Below are 17,051 nucleotides of genomic sequence, written 5' to 3'. Positions count from 1 at the left end.
TGAATGTATTCAAAATCTGTTTGCGAGAAATGAGATTTTCTGCATTTTTAGGAACAAAACAGGCACTTGCAATTTAATTTAGGTTCATAGGAGATGTGACAGGCAGCGTGCTAACCATTTATAGTAGAGACCTGAAGCTGTGGGGGCGCAGAGTGGTTGTGAGGTGTGCAGGGCCTCCCTGCCACGCAAGCCTTGATCAGTCTCAGCAAAACCAAAAGTTTGCCAAAATCTGGAAGCAATTCAACTGTCCATCAACAGTAGGATGAGTAAATAATGGTATTTCATTGAGTGTAATATGAAGATGAATGAGATTAAATGAAAATGAATTATGTAAATCTACATATAACAAGGATGACTCCTAAAACAATGTGAAATAAAATAAGCCAGCCACACACACACTCAAAAAATGCATGTTGTGTGATTCTGTGTATATAAAGTTCAAAAGTAGGCAAAACCAAGCTGCCGTGTTAGAACTCAGAAGAAGGTTTCTATTGGGAGGAGGGGGGTAGAGATTGGGAGGGGCACAAGTTGGATTTCTAGGGTGCTATTAGTACTCGATTTCTTGACCATAGTGGTAACATGGATATTATTCACTTTGTGATAATTCATTGAGCAGCATACGATCATGTGTCATTTAATAATGAGGATAAAAGTTCTGAGAAATGTGCCAGGCAATGTCATTGTTGTGTGAACATCCTGGAGTCTACTTACACACACCTAGATGGTATAGCCCACTACATACGTCCACTCTATGGCATAGCCTATTGCTCCTAGGTTACAAACCTGTACAGCATGTTACTGTATGAATACTGTAGGCAACTGTAACACAATGATAAGTATTTGTGGATCTAAACATATCTAAACATAGAAAAGTGCAATAAGAATATAGTATTATAATCTTATGGGACCACCATTGTATATGCAGTCCATCATTGACCAAAACATAGTTATGTGGCATGTGATTGTATAATACTTGCAGTTTGTGCCGTATGTTTGACAGTCTAAAGAAATCCAAATCTGGGATTGGACCCTGCTTGTTCATTGGGGAATTGGGCTTGCAAGAGCTAAAAATGCCCTCAGAATCCCCGGTCCATTTCTAGAGTCACGGGCCCTGGGTTTAAACCTGAGTAAAAAGTTAGAGCAACAGTGGCAGATACGATGGGACAGGGTGGGGCCTGCACTCAGCTCAGGGGACCACCTGATACCAGTTGTGGAAGCAAGTCCCACAGAAGGGCGGGGCCAAGATTGCTGGCGTTCGGGATTGGCTCAGGGACTGGATGGGCCGGCACATGCAGACGAAGTCCCGGGGTGGGTACCACAGAGGATGCGGGGTTGACAGTGGGGAGTTGTGTGTTGGGAGCTCAGATCTGTTTGTTTGGTTTTCTAACCCTCAGGAGGCCACCCTGCGTCTCTGCTCTGGCATGCCCTCCCTAGTGTCTGTTGTAGTCAGCTCAGTCCATAGGACTGTGGCCCTGATTCTCCCTCTGGGGAGGGTCGCTCTAGTTTCTCCAAAGTGCAAGCTGACAGGGCATAGTAAACTGCTGGACCTCGTCCTCGGCGGTTGGCCTTTTGGGAAGAGACTTGGCATAATGGAAGAGGATGATGAAGGGAGGCTTTTGGAAAGAGAGGACCAGCGTTAATGCAGTGGGAGCATTAATGCATGGTATGGGGGGCTCATACCATGGTGCGACAGAGCATGGCTGGAAGGAATATTTAAGTAAGGTAATAGGGAGAACTGTTCAGATGGGAGCATCTCTGAGGATCGAGAAGAAGAAAGTCAAGGCTGCAGCCATGGACAAGGTGAGGGGCTGGGGACTTGCTAGGGACCCACCATTCAGATCTGTGCCTTGCATTTTAAACCACAGTTACACCCAAGGAGCTGGTGAGGAGTGAGGCCTAAGATGATAGTCCTTGGGCTGGAGGTGCAGGTGCAGGGCTGACTTTGTGAATTAGACTCCATTAGCATTTGGAGCCAGATGCTGCTATAACATCTTGAAAAGCAGGCTGCAGACCCTCATTGTGTGTTCCAGTCCCATCTGGGGCTGGGAGGGCCATGCCTGCCCTAATCAAGATCCTGTGTGCAATGGCTGGTGGACTCAGGAAGACAAAACCAAAGTTATCCCCAACCTAGTGTCTGCCAGCCATGAAAAGTGGCCAGTGCACATGCAGGAGGGATGCTTACCGCCGAGAACACCACCATGTGTGACCAGGGTTAACATTTAGCATAGCTCCCTTCAGGCTGAGCCGTTGTGATTATTTTTCTCTCTGAAGATATAATTACCCCACTGTGTTTTCTCTGATGGAGAATAAGATTCAGGATGAGTTGGGAAATCATTACTGAAACATAACACAACAGTACTATGAATTTGTCTAATTTTCTGGCAAAGGGGTTTGAGGCATTAAAAAGTGCATGGTAGTATCCAGATTCCAGAATATATCTTAGGAAATCCTGGAAGAAAGATGTTTCTTGTTAGTCCATAAAATGCTTCCTGAAAGCATTTTCATAGGAAAACTTTATTTAAGCGAGGGTCTTTGATCCTGCTCCAGGGCATGAAGGGTTTTAAACTGATGACAATATCTGCTCTCGCCTGTCCCGCTCTGCTTCCCATCCCAGAGATTCTTTCGCAAAAAAAGACATGTGGATCCCTGCTTTGGCAGAGCTGTCTGGATAGCACCTGACCTCACCAGAAGGGTATGATTTATAGCATGTTGATGCAATGCCCAAAAGAACAGGGAAGTCTCAAGAGAGGGATATTATAGAAGTCTCAGCCAGTGGGTTGAATCCCTTCTCCAAGCCAGGCTGAGATCACCAGGTCACCAGGACAAAGCATGCTTCCAGGGCTAATGTACCCAAGGAAGCTGGACTAGTGAGATCCCCAGCGTTTGATGTCCTCGGGCATAAGCCGGGCAGTAGCTGAGATGGCCACTCTCAGCCCCGGCTCTCCCACCCCTGCTCGATGCAGTGCCCGCCCAAGCTTTGCTGGATCAGTTGATTTTGTCTCCACTGTCTCTCAGGGAATAATTGCACCATCCATCACAGACTTTTCACAAATCGGGATAATTTATCAGAGGCGTCAGATTTGCCAGGTGTCTTTTCCCCACAGGCACATGACTGACAAGTTACTAAACCTCTCTGTATTTCAGTTTCCTCATCTGTTAAAACCTGCACCTGCTCATGGGGCTGGTGGGTGGGCAAAATGAACTCTAAATGATTGAGGTACTTAGCCCAGTGCTTGGCCCACAGTAGGTGCCTCAGAAGTGGGAGGCATTATCTGAAACCCACTGGGAGCCTTTAACCACTTGATTGAAATTAGAAGACCCTGAGGTGTTAGAAGGAGCAAGTGGTTTAGAATGTGCAACTGGGGAAGGCATTTGGAAGGAATCCTGCAAGAGCAATTAGAAGGTTTCCCAAAGAACCAGATACTGGTAGCCTCTTAGGACCCATCACTGAACCTCAAGCCTCATTATGAGAGAGCTATTCAGCGGTGCTTTTGTACCCTAGACCTCCATTGCCACTAAGATTTCTGAGTGTGTCTCGCGGGGAGTAGTAGCAAGTGGAGAAAGCCTTCAAGAAGCTGTCCATTAGTTGGTGTCTGTCTGGCAGATGGAAAACTACCCTTTGGACAGGAGGCATGGCAAAGGCTGTTTTTTTAGGGGCTCATCAAACAACACTCAATCATTTCAAATGTTCCAAGATGGGCAGCTTTGACCCTAAATGTTCTTCTCTTGATTAAAAAAAAAAAAAGCAATAAAAATTTAAAGGAAAATTTAAGCCATGTATTTCTGAGAATTTATACTTAGTTCATCAATTCTATTGTTCTCTGAGAGTTGTTTGAAGTCTAACAAGACTAATTGAGCCTTTTTTTAAAAACGTCTTTAAAAATCCTTTTCTCTTAGGACATTTAGAGACTTTGAACATTGTTCCAAGGGTGAAAATAATAATGTTAATAATAAATTGTTCAAAACTCCCAACCCCTGCACGTTCAAAATTAATACTCTGAACCCAAGGGATTTAAATTATTACTGGAGTTTATCTCGTCTATGGAGATTTTCAAAACAGAGAAAGACACCACGTGGAGGTTTACTAGAGTTCATTGTGTAGTTCGCTTCATGGTCATGCCCAGAGCCCAGAAGACTTCTAGAAGCTTCTTGGCCTGAACCTTCAGGGGAAGCCCCCTGACTTGGAGGTCTCAACAGGTTTAGGTTGGAGTTGTACTGAGGGTACTGACTTTTCAGCCTCGATTATTTTTGTCTAGTGGATCAGAGCCAGAGCCCTCCTTGTGGTGGCCTTATAGGGCGTGCAATCTATGTCATATAAAATGGGTGATATATGGTTAGGTGACTACCAGGTGGAAAGAGAACAATTTTTCTTCGGGTTGTGTGCAAAGGAGCTGACTGCCGCAGTGACCCTAGAACTCTCTGCGTTGTCATCTGAGGACCTCTGCTGGTGGAATTTATTCCAGCATGTGTGAATCGATGCTTCTAAGCCAAGCCATCCAGCCCTGTTACATTTTCCTACATTCCTTTCTCCTGCTTTGTCATTCACATTAAGCAAGGAGCAAGAATAAAGTGGTGCATGTGCCTGAGCAGACTATCATTTCACAAAAGTTGCCTGGTGCCTTCTCTTCTAGTGAACCTCTGATACATTTCCTGTAGCAAGAAAAGGGAGCCAACATGAAGGAAAATGTGGCATCCACAACTGTTTTCATTCTGCTACTTTTTCTCAACACCAGCCTTCTGAATGGTGAGTAAGAGACCATCCCACTCCCTTTCATTGCTCAGGGTGTTTGTCAAGAGACTTGAGAGTCCATCACAGTCTTCTTGTAATGCTGTTATGAGAAATGAAAATGTTTGTGTCATGTGCTGCTATTAAATTATTCATAATATTTTTGCATTAAAATTAATGCAACTCATGAAAAATCTTTTCACTAGGCTCTCTGCCTTCCATCCTTACTTTGGGAGTATAATGAAATGGCTCTAAGTATGACAGGACCTGAGTTCTAATCCAGGCTCTGCCACTCACTAGCTGTGTGATCTTGAGCCAGTTATCTAGTCTCTTCAAGTTTCGAAATTTTCAAAGTGAGGATAGTGATGTCTCCTCTGCCTCAGATGAAATTCTGTATGTGTAAAATCTTTGGAAAACCATAATGAGATGTAAGAGATTGATACTACATAGTGGGGAATAGGTACAGCCAACTCAGTTATCTGTGCTAACAGGGAAATGAAGTCCACAGCTAACTGAGCAGGTGGGTGCCCGTATATGTACATTTCTGTGTGTCTACCCTGTGCATTTCTGAGTGTTCAGATTTCTATGTGTACCTGTGGTATATTTCTGTAAGTGCCTGATTGCAAATGCTCCTCTGTGTGTACTTGTATATGTATATTTCTGTGCATGGATATATGTCTATGTGCATGCCTCTGTGTATTTCTACATTGTGTATTTCTCTGTGTGTACCTATATGTGTACTAGTGTGTACTTCCATGTGGCTGAGTATATTTCTGTGTGCATGTATGTACTTCTGATATGGGCTAGGGGAGAGGGCATGTGTCTTCATACATGCATGTGTGGTGCCTGTGTGGTTTATTCCATGTTTCTATGCATTGAAACAGTCCATTAAATTTAACAGTTTTCTACAGCGGGTGAAGGGAGCATTTGACGAACTGTAATTTTACAAATCTACCTTCCTCTCTTTAGTTTTCCAAAGGTACTTTTAATAACCAGTAAAAATGCAAAAAAGATAAGCTTTTAGGGAGAAATAAAAGGTAAAACAGAGGTCAGAATAACCCACAAGGGAAACTAAATACTCAAATTACCAATGATTTCTCTAATTGGCTTCCAAGTGTGTAATCATTATTGAACCATAGGGTTTGGATATTTTTTTTAATAAACTTTTCTTTCTACTTCACACATTCCTCCCTCCCCTGACAAAAACAAAGCAAAAACCTTGCATTTTTGCTGTGACTCCCAACACCACGTTACCCTAAAGAAATTATCCCTGGAGGACAGACAGTGTCACAGGTATTGGCAGAATCGCACCTGGCTGGCACGGACAGTGTTCAGCAGGGCCTAGGAGCTAGAAGGTAGCCCGGCTCCAGTGGATACTCCAGCTTGGTTTCCTGGGCCCCAGCCTGTGCATGCCACTTCCTTAAATTCCTCTTTCTGGCCAGCTTTGCCAAGAGACCACTCTTCCCAACTGTTGCCCCTCACTGAGGTCTCCTCCAAACTTGCTCTTTCTGATCGGGTGCCCAGCTCTGGCCTAGGAGACGGCCTGAGGGATTGGGGAAGGATCGTGGGAGGAAGCAGGACTCCCTGAGTTGCTGAGACCACCCACAGCTGAAAGCCGTCTTCTCTTCCCCTGACTTCCCGACTGAGTGCAAGGGCGTCCAGCTAGGCAAGAAGAGCATCAATCAGCTGGAGTCATACGGGTGCATGTGGTTGGCCTCCCCAGCCCATCAGCATAGGGATAAATCTCCAGGGTCACTCTGTCCCTCTTTGGACCTGCCAGCCAAGCAAGAGAAATGGGGACCCGAGAGAGCTAGCCAAGAGTTTTGAGGATTAAGCAGCCAAACAATTCTATCCCTTAACATTGTGTTTCCACACCACCTCAGATCTCCTGGCTTCTAGCCTGGGGCCGGGTACAGCCCTTAGATAATAATGGCCCCCGGCCACTCTACTATCTCACCACAAAAAGACGCAAGGAAAGAAGAGGAAATATAGGGGAAAAAATAGACTAAAAATCAAGATTCAGAAATGGGGACAAAAGGGATGGGAAGATAGACTGTGAGACTGGGTCATAAGGTCAAAGCTGAATGGCATCAAGGAAAAGGGAAGGGGAAGAAAGGAGGAGATAAGGGGAGAGAGGAAGGTGGGAGCCAGGGATGCTCAGATAAAGGGAGCATCAGCAGCACAGTGAATGGTGAATGAACAGATCAGGAGCAGGCTGAGTTAGTTGCGTGGGGACCACAGGAAGATGGAGATTGTTGAGCTGAGTGGAGAAGTGCCAGTGCTCGATGCATGGGCAACGTGTCCGCAAGTTGCTTGTACCTGGGGAAGGATTCTTTACACGGCCGCCCCTATGCTGTGGGAGGGTATCAGCTGTACAGACTCCATGGCATTACAGAAGGGCCACGTACTCCTAAATCCATGTGTATCCATCCATCTTGCTGTCAAGGCTCACTCTTTGTTGACGTCTTTCAGTTAGCCACTGGTCCTCACGTGGGCTCTTGGTATGTCCACCTCAAAGTATGCATGCGTGCACACACACACACGCGCGCGCGCGCACACACACACTGCAAATCTCTCTCTAAGAGCCCTGCCAATGTCAGGGCAGCCCACAGAGGAATGTTCCTGGATGCTGACACTCTGGCATCCCTGAGCACCCCAGCCTAGGCCCACTCACCTTGACACTTCATCACTGGCCTGGGTCCCCTCAATCTGCTTCTGTCCCCAGCAGAACGGTACAAGGGTTGAATGGACCTCAATATTGACTCCAGCGGCTTCTGGCTTTTCTAGGACAGTCAGCTCCTGGGAAACCTGAGATCTCTAAATGTCGTTCTCCCGAAAAGGAAACATTCACCTGCTGGTGGAAACCGGGGACAGATGGAGGACTTCCCACCAATTACACGCTGATTTACCACAAGGAAGGGTAAAAAGTTCTCTTCTCTCCTATCAAACCCCATAATGTTCCTGTTCTCCAGGCCAAAGGAACACTGGTTCTGAGTTCCAATGATAACACTTTCCTGGATTTACACCGGTAGGGCTCATAGCACTGGGGAGAGAGCAGTCTAAGGGCCATGCCCACATCTCCTGTTAACGTCCTTTACGAGCTCTGTCAATCTTCATTAGGTCATCAGCCACACAGTGGCAATACGATTTTAGTGATGTTTCAAATAACCTAACTGTCACAGCCTAGGTTCCAGTCCAAGGCCCTTTATAAGTGTTTCCTAAGTGCTAGTTAATCCTAGATGCTTATCTACAAACCTTGTGCCATTTATAATTTTTTTTAGTAAACATGTTACTTTTACAACATAGAGGATTATACAAAATGACACCATGTAATAATCCTTCCCAAACATGGTGCATTAGGTTTTCAAACTTGTTTCATGTTCAAGAAAATAATGAACCTTGTACAGAAAAGAAGGTGAGGATTTTTGCTTAGTACATCACTGATCCAGGACTCACAATCTCCTAGAAAGCAAGTTTGGACCTCAGGTTGCCCTGAGCACTAAATGAGATCATCTCTGTGTGAGCAGTTTATTTGTTCACAATGAGACCCTCTTGGAAATCCTGAGAAAGCTGTATCCTTCCCCAAAAAAAGAAAACATTTAGTTACTGGCAGGGGCAGCTGGCCCACTTTCCAATGACTGCACTTCATTTGTACACAAGGCTGTTGTTACAGCTGGGAGCCAAAGGGGCAACATGTAAACAGAGTTCAGGAACTCAAACACAACGAAAATCGAACAGGCCTTCGTATCTGTGCAGTGTGCCTTGAGTTGAGGCTCCTAAGTCTACATGTGAGCAGCCTACTGAGCCACTGGGGCCTGAAATGTCTCCTTTCAAAGTCGCTTCACTCTGTTGCTGACCTAGTACAGTCTGCAAGGTACTGCCATTACTTTATATTCTCTTGAATTGTTTTAATTAAATGTAACTCAACATGTGCAATAAATGCTGCATTGGCAATGGTCTCACTGTGTGTGTGCACACAGGTAAAATTCCCTGAGATGACCCAACCACAGTGCCCTGCGTATGGTGGTGCCTTGGCCATGGGAAGCTCCAGGGTTTGTTGGCAGGGGGTATATATCACAAAGCCCACAAAAGCACCTGTAGAATAGAAGAGTTGATGAGAAGCAGAGTACTTGAGGCCCTAAAATAAACTTCTCAGCACATTCTTCTCTCACTCCCCACTGATGTGGGCAGAGCACAGAAGCCCGTGCAGCCCTTCATTGGCTCTGGCTTTTGCACTTGGAATGACTGGTCCCCCAGAGCCAGTGGTATTGATCTATTAAGAAAAAACTAGACTCCTTTTATTACTTTCTTATTCAGTCATGATATATTACTCATTGCAGTGAGACACTGACCCATGAATGTCCAGACTACAAAACCAGCGGCCCCAACTCCTGCTACTTTAGCAAGAAGCACACCTCCATATGGAAAATGTACATCATCATGGTGAACGCCACCAACCAGATGGGAAGCAGCTCCTCAGACCCACTTTATGTGGACGTGACTTACATAGGTAAGGGGAAGGGGAGTGGGTGAGGAAGTTGTTACTCCATTATGTTATTAACCAAAAGTCAAACTCGGTTTGAGTCTTCTTGGCTTTTGGATGGATCTCCAAAAAGAAAGATGAGAAAAATCACAATATCCTTGTCAACTGAGCATTCCAAACCAGTTTTGATTGAGTCATTCATGACTATGAGGCTGGCACTTGGTCTCCTTGTATCGCCAACACTGATCCCATCTTCTTGCATCCAGAATGAATGTTGCATGTGTGATCCCCTTGTCAATCTCTCCTGCCTTCCCTGCAATTGATGTCCCCTTCTTCCATGGCAAGCTGGGATTTCTTTTCTTTCTCCCATGGAAGACAGAGCTTCTCCATGGAAAGGCAGCTCTGAGAAGGGGTTCATCTGGTTCTGTATCCAATTGCTTTGCCCCAATCTCAATTCTCTCTCTCTTGCACTCTTTCTTCATATGTATGAATACACACACACACACACACACAGAGACACACACACTTCTTAATACCAGAGCTATTATGTTACAAATAAAAAGTTGGGGTAAATAATGTTACTTGAGCATCAGGCTAAAGGCCAAGATCACAAGTATAATGTTTGGATAAGCCATTAATCAGCAAAGTAGAACAAAGTCAATCTGAGATATGCTTCTTAGTTTTCAACATTGAGCTGTTGGGCAATTGAGCATAGCCTTGGTGGCCTTGTGGTTTAGCAAAGATGGCAAAGTGAATCCTAGGACAAAAGATGGCTGGCCAGGGCTGAGTTCAGCCCTCATCTAGGATAATAAGCTATAAAGTAGCTAATTAGGTTCAGGGTCACCCAGGTGTTCTTGATGTACTTACCACCACCCAACAAGGAAAATCAGGCTGGGACCCTGGGACACTGCCATGTCATTGCATTGGCATGTTATAAGTGGTTGACCTTTAAAAACTAGAAAAGCTTCCAATACCAGCTGGCACTCACTCTTGAATATTTTTTCCCCCTGGAACAATTCGTTGGAATGAGCATGGGGTAGAAACTGAATTTGTTCTTAGTTTAAGAAAATCAGAAAGGCAATCTCACTGGCAAGTTGGAATGAAATAAATTCTGGTTGTATAAACTTACTTGAGACATGAAGTCTTTAAGGTGCTAAATGCCAAATAATTCCATTTTCATGGGCTCTTTCTTAAATTACTTTACCCTCTAATGTTATCATATTTGAGGACAAAACAATGAAAGTAAGAAAAGTTCTCAAACAAGCAACTGTTATAATTAATGTGATCCACAAGGAAAGAGGCTCACAGAAGGAGTGGTGTGTTTAAAAAGTAACAACTATAAGTATGTATCAAATCACACAGACTCTATAAAACAAATTCTCTGGTGAAAGAATGTGTTGGACCATGTTTTAAAAATGATATAAGAAGTGTCCATGGAGTCCTCCTATAACCTGCATTATATGGTGTTGGTGACAGGCCATGGAAGTTCATTTTAAAGTGAACAGTACATTTTCTAACAGCTTGACTCTCATCCAGTGATAACCGGCAGTACAGAATGGCAACATTGGCAGATAATTCCTCAGAGATAGATTGCTTGGTTGTTTTTGTTGTTGTTGAGTAGTATTTACCTATGTTGAAGACATTTGAAAGCAATGGTTCTCAACTGGGGGCTATTTGGTCTCCCGCAGGCAACGTCTGGAGACGATTTTGATTGTCACGCCCAGGGAAGGAGGGAGGAGGGTTTTGCTGGCACCTAGTGGCTAGAGCCCAGAGATCCTGCTAAGCATCCTACAATGCACAGGACAGCCCCCTATGACAAAGACTTATCTGGTCCCAAATCCAAGCAGTGCTGAAGTTGAGAAGGTTGGCTTAAAAGGAGTCATCCTGAACATTTTATTTGTGGTTAATCAGAGACATTGCTCAGTACGTGTTTAACCTAAAATTGATATTAGTTAACTGATATTTGTTTAGCAAGTATACTCAAAATAATCTTTCTGGGAGGAGGGGCTGGTATGAGGTTATGAAAGGACCATTGCCAAAAAGTTTGACCTCCATGCACATTTTAATAATCGAATATCTTGGAGAGTGGATTCCATTCACCATAGAAAGTAACATATTTAGTGAATGTAAAATGTAACTTCTGAAGCAAAGATGGAATCTATAAACCTGTTACCTACAAAGTTATGATTATTAATAAATCATTCACAAAAACTATGTATCACCAAGGATAATCTTACTTCTAGCTGAGGGAAATAAGCTATTTGAAATCCCTTCTTAATAATCTTCCACCCTAATTCTCACTTGCAAATCCTAGCCCAATTTGTATCACCTGGTCACTGATTATGACCATTATTGGGGTAGCTGTGTGACCTGGCTGGTGGAAAGGGGAGAACATGCAAAGAATGAAATCTCAGCTGCTTGTTATGCTTACCATCCAAACCTCATCATCGAGCACAGATGTGATTGATCACATACTAAGAGGCAGAAGACATGGCCCTTGTCTTCCAGGGCCTTATAGTACTGTGAGCTACTCCAGAAAAGCAATTCATGACAGAAAATGGTAAAGTCAAATAAAAGGCACAAGCAATGAGTGCTACTGAATCTTCCTGTGTATCTATAGTTGAACCAGACCCTCCTGTGAACCTGACTTTGGAAATAAAACAGCCAGAAGACAGAAAACCGTATCTGTGGATGAAATGGTTTCCACCCACCCTGGTTGATGTAAGATCTGGTTGGCTCACACTCCAGTATGAAATCAGATTAAAACCCGAGAAAGCAGCTGAATGGGAGGTGAGTCGTCCATAAGATTTTTGAAGGAACCATGGTCTTTCACAAAGATGAAGAACTCACAACTGAGAACAGGTCATTTCTCCTAATTTGGGGGCTACTATATCAGCCTCCCAATGCAGATGTGATGCACCCAGATGTGGAAAGTCCTTCTCCCTTCTGTTGGAATTGTAGGGGCTCATCTTCACCACTCTCCCAGGGCTCCCCTTGCACTGCACCTGCCTCCCTCAATACATCTTAGATCTCGACACCCATGAGAGTACTTAATGGCACTGGGGGTGGGGGAAGCACGGAGAATCTCAGTGTAACTGGTCCACGACCAATGGCTGTGTTTTTCTTCACCTTATAATGCTTCAACATAAAGAAATAACATAGTAAATTGCAGGCATTATGATAGTCTACCCTTAAATCATTTAGTACATGCCTATTTTTTAAAAAAGAACATGTCCAAACATAGCCAAAATGATAGGATCACATGTAGGAAATTATTAAAATTTCTTAATACCATCTACTAGCCAGTCCATAATTTAATTCCTCCCAATTACTCTAAAATATCTTTAATAGCTAGATTGCTAAAGCCAGAATCTACTGCAGGACTACACATCATGACTGGTTGTCATATCCCTTCCATTCAATGCACTCAGGAAACTTGTCCCATAGAATGCCCCACCTTCTTCATTTGTCTAATTAGTTCTTTGTAGGATCATTTCAGCTAATTTCTCTGCCCCTACATTTCCTGTACATTAGATCTAAAGCCTTGATTAGGTGTAGGCAAATTTTTAGCAAGAATACCTCAGAGGTGATATCATATACTTCATACTGGATGTTATCAGAAGAAACAAACCATCTGGTTGACCCATCATAAATGACGCTAAAACTGCCCCCTAGACTGGGGAGATGACAACCTTGCCCCTTGATTATAAAGTCACATTTAATTTGTACACTGTCAATTTAACATACCCAAATGCCCAGGTCTCTTCCATCCAGTGGCTTTAACACCAATTAATCATCTTTGAATCAGTTATTTCATTAGGGTTTACAAAATAATTTTCCAACTTTATTATCCCATTTACATTTATTAACTGGTTGTTTTCCATAAAGTATAGGGTAGGGGGCAGAATATTTGTATTTCTGAAAAAGAGTTCCAAAGGGAGAGAGAAAAAAACCTGTTCAATTTTCACGTGATCAATTTTTAAATGGAGAAAAGGATAGGGCTCAGGGAGTGGAATGGTGAGAATAGAGTATCTTCTACATGTGATCATCTATCCTAACTCTTCCCACAGTTTATTATTTAGGGAGAAATTATTTTTCTTCATAATAAAAGTCAGAAGTGACTTCTGTTTCTCTTATTCCTTTTAGACCCACTTTGCTGGGCACCAAACACAGTTTAAGATTCTCAGTTTATATCCAGGACAGAAGTACCTTGTCCAGGTTCGCTGCAAGCCAGACCACGGATACTGGAGTGCGTGGAGCCCAGAGAGCTCCATCCAGATACCTAGTGGTGAGTGTCTTGGCTCCCTTTTGCTTATATTCCTAAATATTTTTTAAATGGTAAATTTGCATATACTAACTACTACTAGAGAAACGATTTTTGAGCCTTAGCCAGAAGAATAGCAGAGGTGGGTTTATAATCTCTCTACCGAATACAAAGACATTTTGTAGGGAAGCATTGCTCCCTGGATTACTGTTGATGAGCAGCAGTTTCTAGGATATAGCCACAGATGTGGGCCTGGGATGCCTCAAAGGGCTTGATAGTCAGTCATTCTGCCCCCACCATCTGCCCCTGTCATTTGGAGGGTCCAGTTAAGGTCATCATCTAGTTCTTCCAGGTTTTAGAAGGTTGAATCCCATCTCAAAGGCATGAGCTGATGTTCAGTCTCTGGTGTGAATCACACACCAGTCTCTTAGTCAAGGCATAGTATATAAGATGCACTCGGTTCCAACGAAGTGCCTTAACACAGTAGCTTGTATTCCATAGGGGAATGATTTATCTTGTGTTTCAAAAATACTTTTCAGTTTACAAAGTCTTTACCTAGTTGAGTCCTCCCAACCCTTTCAGGTATTCATAGACTATATAATTACCATTAGGAATTAAAAGTGAGGAAACCAAAGCTCAGCAAAGTTAGGGGTCTTTCCCAGAACCACACTGCAAAGTGTAGCTCTTCCGACAACTTCCCTGACCAAAGCATTAGGGCTTCCATTCTTTCATTGGCTTGGCATGCTGGAAATAGCACTGAACTGCAAACCAGGACATGCATCTAGTACCCGTACTGGCTCTTACTAAATAAAAGCACAAGGTCTGCAAGCAGAAAGTCTGGGTTCAAACCCCAGACTGCAGCTCTATAGTTATATGGTCATGGGTAAATCACTCTTTGAGTCTCAGTTTTCTTATCTATGTAATGAGGCAACACGTGTAAAGAGCTTAACTCTATTGATGGCTTTTAATAAGAACTTAATAAATGTTAGCTTTTATTATTATTACTGCAAGTGACTATGTGACCTTGGATTTCCTCTTTAAGGCTCAAATAAAAGAACATGTGAAAGGATTTTGAAATTTGTAGAGTACTATAAAATATATGCAACATGTTCAAATATTAATAATATTGACAAAAATCAGACCTGTCATTCTTTGTTTGGATTGCTGTTTAAATCAAAAGAGATATAGATGGGGAAATAAACCTCTTGGGTTCAAAAGTTTCATTCATTAGGTTTATTTGTTTTTCATAATGCTCTATGTGATCAAAGCTTTCTGGCTGTTTGTTTTTTAGACCTCACCATGAGAGATACAACCATGTGGATCTTTGTGGCCATTCTTTCTACTGTCATCTGTTTGATGATTGTCTGGGCAGTGGCTTTGAAGGGCTATAGGTACTTCACTGTCTCTCAAACCTCCTCCCAATCAATGGTTTTCAGAAATAACAGCAAAAAAAGATAATACAAAGATGATGGAAACCTACAAATAATCCAAGCACCTAATTTTAGCCATTAGTCGTAGTGTGTTTGCCCACAAAATATCTTTTATCAATGCTAGAAAAAGTAGAAAAATGGATTCATTTGAGGCTAATGCTCTTTCTATCAAACAGCAGTTCGTAGTTGTAAAATATGACAACAAAAATCTGACAAGAGAGCTAAAATCAAGAGAACCAAATAGTCCAAATAATCCACTAACATCAAAATCAGCTTCCTCAATTAGAGCTAACTTTAATGTCAGACTGTAATTACTAATTATCTTCGTCATTGATTATTAGTTTCATGTAGCCTCAAAACTCTAACTCCTACCTCCCATGGTCCATGTAGCAGCTATTTAGAGATAATACCAATCTTTCAAAAATTACAAAGTCAAAAATGAGTCACTTAGCCAATCTCACAAATTATTTTACAGCATGGTGACCTGCATCTTTCCACCGGTTCCTGGGCCAAAAATAAAAGGATTTGACACTCATCTGCTGGAGGTAAGTGCCAGAGGCAGAGAACGCAGTGTGTCTCCCTGGCTTTGTGACAATTAACTCCTCATGCCCACGCACAGTGCCCAGCGACTCAGCCTTCCCGGGCTGACTCTCCTCTCACGGTGTGTGTTAACAGAGAGATGGGGAACGGATCAGGGTGCTTGCTTTCAGACACTAAATGGCAGAGGGCAAGGAAAGAAAGCCTAGAAAACGTGAAAACACGTAGCAAAGCTTGCTAGATTTACCAGGTCCACTCATAAGCACAGAGATAAACATTTTGTACAAATAATCAATTTATAAAGAGGGTGAATATTTTGATTAATACAAACCAGGGACCCACCACCGCCCCCTTTATCATACATTGGTGAAAGCTTCCACTTGAATGTTCTTTACATAAAGTCATAATAGCAGAATATGCTATCGCAAGCATTGCTCAGTCTGAGCACCCAGTTGAGGCTGGATTGATAACAGTGGGGCCTGCTGTTTGCTAGGGCCCATTTAGGCTGATTCTAGAGGGAATTAAATGTAAGTGTTTTGAATGAAAAGAAGGGCTAGAAAATTTTTAATTTCTGTCCAGGCTGAAATACATCCTTTCAATTTATATGTCAATTTGACTTTTAAGCTTAACACTGACACATAGAAAAGCAATTACCTGTACATGAAAGCAAATACACTCGACCCAGCTGCTGTGAGTCTGACAGTGTCGGAATATGAGAAGTGAGTCCCAGAAAATTCGGTTTGTCTGCATTCATTTTGTTTACAAATGTCAGAGGAACTAGAGCCCAGGAGTTTGGGCTCTTGGTCCAGTGCTCTCACCCCACTACCCAGTCTAGTATTGACCTCACAGAATCTGCACGAATGTCTCCGCTAACTAAACTAACTACTGTCTAGCTCGCAATTCAGCCTGCCAGCCACCGAGATTTGATGGTAAAACAGCTACTTTTGGTGTCAAAAAAATTTTTGGTATTCTTAATTATGTTACTCCTAATCCCCAAAAGAACTGTCCCAGATGGGTAGTAGTATCCCCATTTTTAAAATGGAGCGGCTGAGGTGCAGGGAGCAGGTGTCCCAGCGTCACGTACCCTGTCATAAGTGACAAAGACAGGTACCTGACCTAAGTCAGACGATCAATCCAGGAGAAGAGGGGAAAATGAGAAGAGAAATGGAGTAGGAGGAAGGAGAGGGAGGAGGAGGAGGATGGGAGGGAGAAGATTGGATTAGGAGGAAGAGAAGGAGGGAGAGGAAATGGAGTGGAAGAAAAGGGAAAAGTGGGACAGGAAGAGGGAGGAGAAGGAAAGGGAAAAGAAATAGAACGAAGAGTGAGAGACAAGAATCAACTTAACTATTGCCAGACCTGAGAAAGTGGCAGAGGGGGTCAGGAGGCCACAACCTCAGCTCTGCCAAGGAGCCCCAACATGTCAAATGCATGTATGAGCACTGTGGGTTTGGATGTCTCACAAACTTGTTTTATTTAACAGTTTTATGTTTATTATATGTGTGTAGACTCCTTGCCCATTAATGCCCAAGATCATTATTGCTTAAGAGAGGCTAAGCTAAAATCATGAGTTGACTTAAAGAAATATATTCCACGAACAGTATCTGGAAGGTG

At 43.0% G+C, this 17,051-nt stretch overlaps 1 protein-coding gene across 2 annotated transcripts in view; it reads left to right on the top strand.

The window, feature by feature from the left end:
• The window catches only part of PRLR (prolactin receptor), a 144,071-nt gene that overhangs the window by 122,796 nt on the left and 4,224 nt on the right, over window positions 1-17,051 (top strand). For both annotated transcript variants that reach the window (XM_020290061.2, XM_012758132.3), the window contains exons 3-9: window positions 4,632-4,744; window positions 7,514-7,646; window positions 9,067-9,236; window positions 11,830-11,999; window positions 13,356-13,497; window positions 14,765-14,864; window positions 15,379-15,448. In XM_020290061.2, coding sequence (XP_020145650.1) covers window positions 4,675-4,744; window positions 7,514-7,646; window positions 9,067-9,236; window positions 11,830-11,999; window positions 13,356-13,497; window positions 14,765-14,864; window positions 15,379-15,448 — 855 coding nt within the window. In that variant the 5' untranslated portion in view covers window positions 4,632-4,674. The remainder of the gene's footprint in view (window positions 1-4,631; window positions 4,745-7,513; window positions 7,647-9,066; window positions 9,237-11,829; window positions 12,000-13,355; window positions 13,498-14,764; window positions 14,865-15,378; window positions 15,449-17,051) is intronic.

The sequence above is a fragment of the Microcebus murinus genome, chromosome 11 (genome assembly GCF_040939455.1).
Source record: "Microcebus murinus isolate Inina chromosome 11, M.murinus_Inina_mat1.0, whole genome shotgun sequence".
Taxonomy (NCBI): Eukaryota; Metazoa; Chordata; class Mammalia; order Primates; family Cheirogaleidae; genus Microcebus; species Microcebus murinus.
The sequence above is the reverse complement of the archived record's forward strand: the minus strand, read 5'-3'. Positions and strand labels throughout refer to the sequence as shown.